The sequence below is a fragment of the Camelus dromedarius genome, chromosome X (genome assembly GCF_036321535.1).
Source record: "Camelus dromedarius isolate mCamDro1 chromosome X, mCamDro1.pat, whole genome shotgun sequence".
Classification (NCBI taxonomy): Eukaryota; Metazoa; Chordata; class Mammalia; order Artiodactyla; family Camelidae; genus Camelus; species Camelus dromedarius.
In genome coordinates, this window is record NC_087472.1 from 28,523,797 (window position 1) to 28,536,292 (window position 12,496).

At 33.9% G+C, this 12,496-nt stretch overlaps 1 protein-coding gene across 2 annotated transcripts in view; it reads left to right on the forward strand.

The window, feature by feature from the left end:
* The window catches only part of LRCH2 (leucine rich repeats and calponin homology domain containing 2), a 78,887-nt gene that overhangs the window by 21,183 nt on the left and 45,208 nt on the right, over positions 1-12,496 (forward strand). For both annotated transcript variants that reach the window (XM_031446280.2, XM_064482818.1), the window contains exons 2-3: positions 5,270-5,414; positions 8,806-8,932. In XM_031446280.2, the coding sequence (XP_031302140.2) occupies positions 5,270-5,414; positions 8,806-8,932 (272 nt within the window). The remainder of the gene's footprint in view (positions 1-5,269; positions 5,415-8,805; positions 8,933-12,496) is intronic.

A 12,496-nucleotide genomic window follows, 5' to 3' on the forward strand; every position in this document is an offset into this window, starting at 1 on the left:
TTCTTTTGACAATGTTATTCTTTTTTTTTTAACCCAATTCTTAGAAAGGATGTTTATACAGATTTAAAATCTGAAAAAATTTAGAAGATTTCCTTAATTAGAGGCTTTATAATAGCTTGAGTTTTGACTTTATTATGCTTTACTTGATTTAATTCAGCTAAATTAGAATAATAATTAATTGTGATTTTAAGTGGTGTTTATTAAATAAATATAGTAACTTATTCAGAAAATAGTTTATGAATGCAAATTTAATTAAATTCCCTAAGGAAACTCATAATATTACTTTGTAATTTAACTAAATAATCTTGTTTTGGAGGGCAAAGAACATAAAGCATCACACAATAATATATAAATTATTAAATTAATATATTGATATTACTTAAATTATTAAAACCACTCATTATTAATACTGGTATTTTGGCTTTTTCTCCTGTTACTTCTTTGAGCACTCTCTTTACTATGGTTTTTGTGTTTTCTCTTGACCGTTATTTTCAGTCTTCTCTGCTTGCTGTTTTTTTCTCTATTCAGCTTGTAAATGTTGGTCTTGTGGATGGCCCAGTCTTGAACTTTCTTTCTAACTCAGTAAATACTCTGATTTTAGGTAATGTCTTCCATTTCTGTGATTTTTATGGTACTAACCATAATCTCACAACTTTCAGTTTTATATATCCATCCCAGAGCTCATTTCTGAGATCTAGAATAATCTGATTAACCAACTATTTCACAACCCCCGATTGGATCTCTTTCAGATATCTCAGTTTATACAAATATAAAATTGAACCCTTGATTCTAACCTCTGGTTCAAAAAACAGAACAAAACCCCACCAACAAAAACAAGAAGAACAATCCTGTTCCATTCCTCACTCTTCTGTTAAGTAGCATCATTTAGTTGTGTAGGCCAGAATCCTGTGTGCTATCCTTGATTATTACCTCTTATTTATCCCACATAGACAGTCACTTGTCCAGTTCCTGTAAGTACTAATATTAAAATACATTTCAAATTCTGTCTACTTTTTTTATCCCTATTCTTTTAAATCTTATTTATTTATTTATTTTAAAGTTGACATAGTCAGTTACATTGTGTCAATTTCTGGTGTACAGCATAAGGTCCCAGCCATATATACACATACACACATTTGTTTTCATATTCTTTTTCATTAAAGGTTATTACAAGGTATTACATATAATTCCCTGTGCTAAACAGAAGAAATTTGTTTTTTACATAATTTTACATATAGTAAATATTTGCAAATCTTGAACTCCCAAATTTATCTGTTCCCACCCCCTTTCCCCCGGTAACCATAAGATTGTTTACTTTGTCTGCAAGTCTGTTTCTCTTTTGTAGATGAGTTCATTAGTGTCCTCTTTTTTCTTTTTTTTTTTTAGATTCCACATATCAGTGATATATTGTATTTTTCTTTCTCTTTCTGGCTTACTTCACTTATAATGATGATCTCTGGGTCCATCCATGTTGCTGGAAATGGCATTATTTTATTCTTTTTTAAGACTGAGTAGTATTCCATTATATAAACACACCACAACTTCTTTGTCCAGTCATCTGTCGATGGACATTTAGATTGTTTCCATGTCTTGGCTATTGTATATGGTGCTACTATGAACATTGGGGTGCATGTATCTTTTCAAATTAGAATTCCCTCCAGATATAGGCACAGGAGTGGGATTGCTGAATCATATGGTAAGTCTATTTTTAGTTTTTTGAGGAAGCTCCATACTGTTTCTCATAATGGCTGCACCAAACTACATTCTCACCAATAGTGTAAGAGTATTCCTTTTTCTCCACACCCTCTCCAACATTTATTGCTTGTGGACTTTTTATTGATGGACATTCTGACTTGTGTGAGGTGATACCTCATTGTAGTTTTGACATATGGGTCAATGGAACAGAACAGAGAGCCCAGAAATAAACCCACAGACCTACAGTCAATTAATCTTTGACAAAGGAGTCAAGAACATACAATGGAGAAAAGACAGTCTCTTCAGCAAGTAGTGCTAGGGAAACTGGACAGCAGCATGTAAATCAGTGAAGTTAGGACACTCTCTCACACCATATGCAAAAATAAACTCAAAATGGCTTAAAGACTTAAACATAAGACAAGACACTATAAACCTGCCAGAAGAAAATATAGGCAAAACATTATCTGACATAAATCTTAGCAATGTTCTTCTAGGGCAATCTATCCAAGCAATAGACATAAAAGCAAAAATAAACAAATGGGACCTAATAAGCTTACAAGCTTTTGCACAGCAAAGGAAACCATAAGCAAAACAAAATGACAACCTATGGAATTGGAGAAGATATTTCCAAATGATGTGACTGAAAAAGGTTTAATTTCCAGAATATATAAACAGTTCATACAACTTAATAACAACAACAAAAAGAAACAACCCAATCCAAAAATGGGCAGAAGACCTAAACAAGCAATTCTCCAGTGAAGACATACAAATGGCCAATAGGCACATGAGAAAATGCTCAGTATTGCTGATTACCTATTCTTGTAATCTTAATGCAAGGTACCATCATCTATCTCTAGGACCACTGTATTTTAGGAGTACTTACTAGATGTTATACACAATAACAAACTGGGTGTACTTTTGTTTTTAGAATTTCAAATAACTGTGAGCAATAATTTTCAACCTCCGGGAATCCCAAGTTACAAGAATAGGAGATATAACCTAGTTGTAAAAGAAATATTCTAAAAAGTAAAAAAAAAACCAAAAACCCTATGACTTAATTTTTCCCCTTCGGTACCTGGTTATCTCTCTTCTTTTTTCTTTTTTCTTTTTTTTGGGGGGGGGGATAACTCAGTTTTTATTTATTTATAATGGATGTACTGGCGATTGAACTCGGGACCTTGTGTATGCTAAGCACATGCTCTACCACTGAGCTATAACTTCCCCTGAGGAATTTTTCCCCTTCAGTAGAATTGCATGGTGCTTGGGTGTCCAGAGGAGGTGAGCCAGGAAATTGAGAAATTTCTGTTTCAAGTTCAGATTTTGGTTTCTAATAATTCTGTCTATCCTTTTATTTAGTTACTCGGAATCTTATGATAGGAAGAAGAATCCAGATTAATTTTATATTATGTAGTCATAACTAATGTTTTCTTTAGCCAATTATAAAATTTTGCATTAGGTGAGTGTGCATGTGTATACACACGTATGTGTAAAACATGTTAATTTATATATATTAATATTCTGAATAGGGAATTTACTATATTGCTAAATAAATAGATTTTTATTCCTCAGAGTGAGGAAGTTGATTATTGATAGGAAGCTGTTCTAATGAGGGCAGACCAGATGCTAAATGAGATATAGTGGGCTAAACTATACCATAGATGTTTTCCTTGACAGAGATAAATGACATTCTTTTTAAATTTTCATTTTATTTATTTATTTTTTAGCACACATATAGATATTTTATTGAAGTATAGTCAGTTTACAGTGTTGTGTCAATTTCTGGTGTACAGCGTAATGCTTCACTCATATTTGAAGATACATATATATATATATTTGTTTTCATATTCTTTTTCACCATAAGTTACTACAAGATATTGAATATAGTTCTCTGTGCTATACAGTATGAAATTGTTGTTTATCTGTTTTATAAGATGACTGGATAAAGAAGAGGTGGTATATTTATACAATGGAATACTATTCAGCCATAAAAATGACAACATTATGCCATTTGCAGCAACATAGATGGACCTGCAGATTGTCATTCTAAGTGAAGTAAGCCAGAAAGAGAAAGAAAAATATTGTATGATATCACTCATATGTGACATATAAAAAAAGAAAAATGAACTTACTTACAAAACAGAAACAGACTCACAGACATAGAAAACAAACTTATGGTTACTAAGGGGGAGAGGGTAGGAAGGGATAAATTGGGAGTAAATGGCATTCTTATGTTTTTAACCAAAAAGGTATTATGTAGCATAAGCAGAGTATATTCCTATGACAAGATAGCTAATTTGACAATTGTTCAAGCAGTGGTTCTTAACAGGAATAGGGGGATTTGTACCACAGGAGACATTTTTCTACCACAACTAGAGGGTGTTTACTGGCATCTACTAGGTAGATGTCAAGGATTCTGCTAAATATCCTACAATGCCCAGGATAGCCCCATGTAACAACTAGTTATACAGCTCAAGAGGTCCATAGTGCTTTGGTTTAGAAACTCTTTTAGGGTATTTTTTAAGCGTGCCACATGTGTTCTAAGTATTTTTCAAAATTTCATGTAACAAATAAACCTTTAATAAAGGTATAATGGTCATAATAATTCCATTATTTTATTTTTGTGAAAACTTAAATGAATGGAAGTATATTTGTGTGTACTTGGAATAATTCAGGAGAGGAAGGAATCAAGGGTGCATGTCAGCTTTCTGGCTTGAGCAGCTCACCAGAAGGATGTTGGTGATATTACCTGAGATGAAAGAAACAGATGTATGGAAGAGCTTCAGTTCAGATTTTACACTTGTAGAATTTGTGGTGTCTGAGAGATACCAAGAGGAAGTCCTAAAGATCAGAACATACGTGTTCAAATATATCTTTAATTTGAAATTTGTTGATATATGAATACTAACCCTGGTATTGGAGAGAATCATGTATTAGAGTGTATATCTTAAGGAAAGAGTACCTTATGTCACAGCCCGTAGGAACACTAACATTTGCAGTATGGGTAGAGGAGAATCTAACAAGAGACTAAGAAATAACCAGGGAGACAATAGGAAATGATCCAGAAGTGTAGTCTTTCAAGAGAAGAGAAATATTTCCAGATTGATGAGGGGTTGTTAATAGGGAGGCTGTTGGTGACCTTGGTGAGGGTGAGAGTGAATAGAAACCAACTTACAGTGGGCTGAGAAGTCCATGGTAAGTAAGATATTTAGTTATGTTGTAGATTTACTAAGTTTGGCTGTCAAGGAGGAAGGGATGAATGGAGGGAGATATGGGATCAGGGGAGGTTTTTTTTGTGTGTGTTTTTAAATATGAGAGAGAATTCCTTAGTGGTATTTTAAAAGATAATTTTTAAATATGTTGAAGTATATCAAGTACAGTTTGTTATTAAAACAAACTTTCTGTGAGTATATTTCTGTATATTTTTTTGCCTTCAAGGTCACGGTGGATAATATTTTAAATACTTTCTTTAGTTGCGTGGATTCCAAGCAATTCAGCAAAAGTATGAAAGTAGTTCTGTTAATTATCATAGATATAGGTGTATGTTTGACACTCAAAAATTACTTTTGTTTTTCAGATCTTTCAAGAAATCGTTTTACAGAAATTCCTTCTGATGTCTGGTTATTTGCACCTCTTGAAACATTAAACTTGTATCATAATTGCATCAAAACCATTCCTGAAGCCATTAAAAACCTGCAGATGTTAACATACCTTAACATTAGGTAAGGAAACAATTTTGGGGGAGTAAATTTTAGTTTGTTTGTTTTTTTGTTACAATTATAATCCTTTTAGTTGCAAAGGACTGTGTTTGGTTTAGCTATGTAGCCTGTATCGCAACAGTATCTTATTTGTATTTTTTATATGTTCCCATTACTGTATAGGCTTTTGGTTTTGCTCTTGAGAGCAGTGCTTCTCAAACTTTAATGTGCACAGGAATCAGATGCAGATTCTGATTCCATAGGTCTGCAGTGAGACCAGCATTCCTAACACTCCCTCCACCCCCAGTAATGCCCATGTCTGCTGGTCCTTAGATCACTTTGAGTAGCAAGGCTTTAGATCAGAAGTATTTTACTGAAATTATAGCACCACAATAAAGATTTATTTATGTGCATCCTCAGTTAAAGTAAAACATTATAAAGACATAGTTCTTTATTGTTCACACTCTTGTGACTTCTTGTTGCTACTTCAAGGATGGATAAATTGGGATGGGAGTATCGGAATGTTAGGAAGTTGATGACAGTTGATGGTAATAATAAGCTGTTTACTGTGTGCCAAGCGGTGTTACAGATACTTTACCCATGTTACCTCATCTCATCTTCACAACAGCATTTTGAGATATGTGCCATTATTATCCCTGCATTGCAGATGAGGAAACTGAAGCACAGAGAGGTTAACTATTTGCCTAAAGTTTATATATATTGCAAGTGGTAGAGCTAAGATTCATATCAAAGCAGCAGTGTGGCTGTAGAACTCTCATTTTTAACTATTACCCTATGTTTATAATAGAGGGAACATTTAATAAGTATAAGGGAAAAAATTGCCCAATCAGATGAGTAGCATTGAATGGAAACTCATATATTGTGACTGAATTTTAGAATCATTTTCTTACTTTTCTTTTTTGTTTTGAGTTGTAAGGGATAATTTCTTCCACCCTCCTTAACAAAGTTACTTGTCTAAATTCTCATATAGGAAAATAGTAAATATAATATACATAAATAGTAATGCTCCTTTCTTTCTGTGATATATTAATTCTTACATATGTTTCCCCTAGTGGTGTCACCTGGCAGTACATACAATTTTAACTGAAACCATTTTAAACCTTAAAATGTGTGAGAAGAATTTCCTTCCATAGATGTTGGTCCTTTGGGTTGCTCCTTTCTCTGATTGGGTACATGTCTCCTTGGCTGGCTTGGGAGAGGTTTAAGGAAAGTGAGGTATTTTTAAGTTTTTGGCTTTGTTTTTGTTTTATTTTGTTCTTTTATAGAAAAAATGATTTGTCAAAATTGAATTGCATTTGTATATTAACATGTATGGTATATCTTAAAATAGTTTTTCTAAAACTTTCTTTGATTCTTTCCCATTTTGATATCTAAAAGTTGACTCCTGATTTTTGTTTACTGTCATGAAATTTCTGAACACACTGTATTGAAATAGCATTTGTTCTAGTGACTGACTTCCTTTGACTGTTTCTAAAACGTGTCATAAAAGTGAAGATTGATGTCTTATTAGCTATGTATAAAGAAATCAGATTCTGGAGAAAGCTGGCTGCTAACTCAATGAACCTGCTTCTTAAGGGAAGAAAAGAAGCCAGTTTTAAAACTTTTTTTGGTCTGAGGGAGATTAAAATGAGTTTGTTTGTGTCATTATTTTTCCTTTTTATTTTATTTTTATTTTGGTAAAAATATCTTGAGAAACTTGTAAGGTGATTTTTCAGCTCTTTCTTTCTTCTTGTATACTACCTCCTTTTTCAGTAGCATCTGCAGGAAGGTCCCTGTGTGCCCCAGACAGACCACTTTCACAAGGATCCTACTTGGTCCATAAAGTGTCAAGGGTTGTGACAAACTCCTAGCATATTTGACGTCCCAGCAGTCTGGCCAGGATTGCTGGTCTAGGGGTAGTGTCCCTTTTTTTTTTTTTTTTTAAGGTCTATATCATGTGTTTAAAGCCAATTTAGTGTTTCTGGACCTCCTCTGCAGGCATAAAATGAGGTGAAAGATCTTGAAGTCCCCCATTGGGGTAACATTGGGCTTTTGTTGCTGTGCATGTTACACAGAATGCTGGGTGCAGGTCTATAAATGTCACTTTGAAAAGCAGGAAAAATAATAGCTAATTGCTAATGAATGCTTGATAGTATGTAAATGTAATGGTAAATTATATATTTTGGTAATAGGATTGTCTTAGTCTGTTCATGCTGCTGTAACAGAATACCATAGACTGAGTGGCTTATAAACAACAGAATTTTATTTTTCACAGTTCTGGAGGCTAGGAAGTTCAAGATCAAGAAGTGCCAGCAGGTTTGGTGTCTCAGGAGGACCTGCTTCCTGATTCATAGATGGCTGGCTTCTCACTGTGCCCTCACATGGCAGAATGAGCAAGGGAGCTCTCTGGGGTCTCTTTTATAAGGCCACTGATCATCTTCCAAAGGCCCCACCTCCAAATACCATCACATTGGGGATCAGGTTTCAATATTATAGTTTTGGTGGGAAGGACACATTTAGTCTATAGCAGGGATAATTTGGATCAGTCTACTCTGGGATATAAACTTGACCAAAATTAGTTTGAGGGTAAGGGACCTAGAGCCAGATTGCCTGAATTTGAATCCTGGCTCTCCCACTTACCAGCTCTGTGACTTTGAGCAGTTTACTTAATCTCTTTTAGACTGTTTCTTCATCTGTAAAATGGGCATCATGATAGTATCTATCTTCCTAAAGTAGTTTGTTGTGAGGGTTAGTCGAGGTAATTCACATGAAGTGCTCTGAACATAGCTTGGCACATAGTAAGCACTCAATAAATGTTAATTGTCCTTATATTTAAATGTATCCACAGAGACAGGAATGTTGTATTAACTTTGAACTGAGATAAAGGTGCTAGTAGGCTGTTCTACCATAAACCCGTAACAAAGGGGAAGGGCTTAGGGTTACTACATGTTTTTAAAGATATAATCTAAATTCTTTCATAAATTTGAACAGAGTACATGCAAGTTTATCCATGAGCCTTTCCCTAGTTAGAGGCACAGAGATATTGAATACAGTAAAATTACGCCAGAGGGGAAGGTTCTGGCATTCTCTAGTTTAGAAGAATGATTCTGCCTTTTGAGGATTGGTGGTACGTAGGACAAGATCATGGGTCTGCTGTGCCTGGGCTTAACCAATTTTAACCTTCGTTTTTTAATATGTATAATGGAAATAATAATACCATCTGTCTTGTGGGGTTAATGTGAGGTTTAAATGAGAGAGTGCATGTAAAGATTTTAGCCTGTTACAAACTCATTAAATGATAGTTATTATTTAGTGAAAACTTCTTACTTACTTTTGAGGTGATTTCTTCTTTTTCAACATAGCATGTCACATTTCAGACATATTTCTCATAATGAGACTTTCTTATTCTTTTCAGTCGAAATCTTTTATCAACATTGCCAAAATACCTATTTGATCTTCCCCTTAAAGTTTTGGTCCTCAGTAATAATAAACTGGTATCCATTCCAGAAGAGATCGGGAAGTTAAAAGATTTAATGGAATTGGTGAGTAAAATAGTTGCATCGATTGTGTATAACATGCATAATACATGCCTTTATATTTTAGAAGATTAATTCCTTTATGGAATTTAACTGTGATTTAAAGAAAATAACCTGGTATATGCCTAAGTTCACTTCAGTAAAATTTTGAGGTACCATTGCTTATGTCCGATTTTAGCTCACAGCTACAATAAAAGCCTGGTTGTTCCTCAGTCCTAGTGAGGTCAGAAGTCTTGTTTACAAATCTTAAGAAATGCTTTTGAAACGAATGAGCATTTGTCTATCCATTGCGTGGGCAGTAAAGGTCTTAGACCAAGAAAAGATAAGGGTTTTTTAATTTTTTTAAGGTTTTACAGAGCATTTATGAAAGCCTCAGAGAAAGGGGATAAAAGAAGAGAGTACAATGCCTGCAAATTAAGTAGAATTAAAGAAATAACTTTTCTGTCCTATATCTTCATGTGATTTTCTTTTTTTTATTGAGTTACAGAATCTTCATGTGATTTTATAACACTTTCGGGACCAAGATAAATGGAAAGAGGCCATTATATATAATTGATTATAGAAATATAGGAATAATTTAAAGTAATTTCTTTGAACATAACATTTTAGTTATTAAAGGATATTGAACTCTGAGAGGAATATAATCAAATCTTCAAAGCATTGAGCTATTTTCACATCTGTTACTTCTACCTCACACAGTATATACCGTGCTGTTTATTTTTGTTTTCTGTTTTATCTTGAGTAATGCTTTCCAGATACATAGATCTTTAAAACTGTTCAGAAGTATGACTTTTGAATGTGTGGAGGGACAAGTTTTCTTGAGGAACTTATGTACAATTTTATAATGGGAAATTAATGTGCAAATAGAATGTAATGAACAGAAATTTCAGGAATGTCTTTTTAAAAATTCATTAGAGAATACCTGCACGTGCAATTGAACGCAAGGAAACTTTCTTGAACTTGGTATTGTTATACCTTAGAACCACAGAATTTTAATGTTGTCAGTGATCGTATAAGTGATCAGATATAACCACTTCCTAATGCAGGAATCCCTGACACATCTAGTTGTATATTTTCAGTGATGAACAAATCTTTGTGTGTGTCTCTGAGGCAGCCCTAATTCTCTTTTGCAGAACTCTTATTTGTTTTCTTTCTTACTTTGAACTAAAATACATATCCCTACCATTTTTATCTCTTGGTCCTAGGACTGCCACGTGAAGAGGTATGGATAGTGACATCTTTTCTTCCTTCAGATATTTGTAATCTCTTGTGTATCTGCTTTCCATTTACCAAACCTGTTTTTTACCAGACCTGTTTTTCTGTAGCTTAAATATCTTTATTACTTGTATTTCTTTCTATACTTTCTATATTTCTATTCTTTATTCTTTTTTATTTTTCACTATTTCCATCTTGAAAATATCCCTTTTTATTAAGGTCTCTTTTAATGTTATACTCACAGCTGAACAGAAGATGCCAGATGTGATCTAACAAATTCATAATAAAAGGGGACCATTACTTTCTTTGACCTGGACACTTAATATTTTTAAAGATTTTATAAATGTTATACTTTGAGTCTATGGCTCTGTAATTTCTTTTTCTTTCTTTTTCATTCAGTTTTTGGCCCTACGTTCTAAATTATATTACATGAGATAGTTTTTGGATAAATGAAATTTCAAAAATATTTAGGATTTTTAGATTTAGTCTAGTATTTTTAAATAGAATACTAAAAAATATAGAAAATCATTATGTCATTAGACACTATAAAATTATTGTTCTTTAAACTCTCAAAATCAGTAATAGTGGATAGATTCTGTTAGGAAGGCTAGTTGACGATTATAAACCACATAATGAATTTGTTTGAGTATTACCTGTCACTGGAACATTTTTCCCATGACACTCTTCTATAAGAATGTGGTAGCCAGCTACAGTGAAGTTCTGTCATTAGACCTAGGAGATACTCTCAAGCCTCTAATCTCCAGCAGAGTGTTTTGTAGAGTACCCATTGGTGAGTGGGTCAGTTTCCTGTGCCTGGGTTTATTTCTTCTGGAATGTGATAGCTACCTATCAAATTTCTATGGGTTTTCTGTATAGAAATCTTCAGTATTAGACACCTTCAGAAAGAAGCCATATTATTTATTTTAAAGGGCATTTTCCCCAAATTTTATTACCTATCTTTTGGATAATAACCTATACTCAACACAACAGCAAAGGTGATCCTGTCAAAACGTAAGTCAGATCATATTATACCTCTGTGTAAAAGTTTCTGGTTCCTGCCCACACCTCTGAGTAAAAGACAGTCTAACCCCACCCTCCATCCTAGTCTTCCCCTTGCCCACTTCCCTCTAGTTATATTGGATTCCTTCCTGTTCTTAGTACGTCAAGCATTCTCTCCTTAAGAGCCTTTACGTTTATTGTTCCTTCTTTCTGGAATATTCCTTTCTTGTATATTGGAAAGACTCATACTCTCACCTCTGATAATACTGCTCAAATATCAGCTCCTTTATGAAACAATCTAAATTGCTCATGTCCAGCCACTACTACTAGCACTGCCATTGTCGTTTATCCTGCTCTTTTTTTTTTTTTCCCATGACACCTGGCAACTTCTAGCATATTATATAATATACTCCCCTTGCTGGAATGTAAGCTGCATGAGGAGCAATGAGGGTGGGAATTTTTGTTTGTTTTATTCATTGATGAGTCCCCAGCACCTAGAACAATGCCTGGCAAATAGTTTGTATTTGGTAAATACTTGTTGAATGAAGATGCCTTAGATATAGCTTGAAAGGAGTATGTAGGATACATTTTTAAAATCATCTGTAAGTTAGATGATTAGATATTCTTTACTATTCTTTATCTTTTGAATTTGCCCTCTTGCCTTTCTTACTTTCCATAAAACAATATATGTATGTGTCATTTGTCTTCCTTCAAGCTAATGTCATTTCCACTGAAAGTTGGAAATTGGGGGCAGTAGCAGTAGAATATGAGTATCATTTGCAGTATGTCTGGAATGACTGCTGCCAGAGAGAGATCTTATTGCAGATTTTCCTTTTTTGTTGATGTGATAATAAGAAAGGGAAGGGAGAGGAGAGCACAGTTAATTTAAGCTCTTCTTTATCCTCTTATTATGGAAATGTATACTGTTTACCTTTAAACCAGGGCTTACATTTTAACTTAACCCTGAGACATTTCTGATTTACATCTCCTAGAATGTCTTTGGGTTATGATGTGAGCCACACAACATTTTGAGTTTGTAATTCCTCATATTTTGTATCCCTATGAGAAAGAAATTTAGTTAAATCAATTCTGACCATGATCCTTGGTTCTCCATCTCACGTCTGTAAATCCTCGACTTTCTCAGCTTCTGCCGAACCGAGTATCTCAAAACAACTACTGTAATTGACAAATTATCACAATTGATAGCTGTCTTTTATTTTACCTCTGAATGAAGAGCACCTAGATCATCCTTACTTCTAGTTTTAGTTGGTGAAAGGGGTCTTTAGTTAAGATTTTCCAAAGGCTGACTTACGTAGTACAAGTTATAACCTCACATTTTTGTGCAAAAAAATTCGT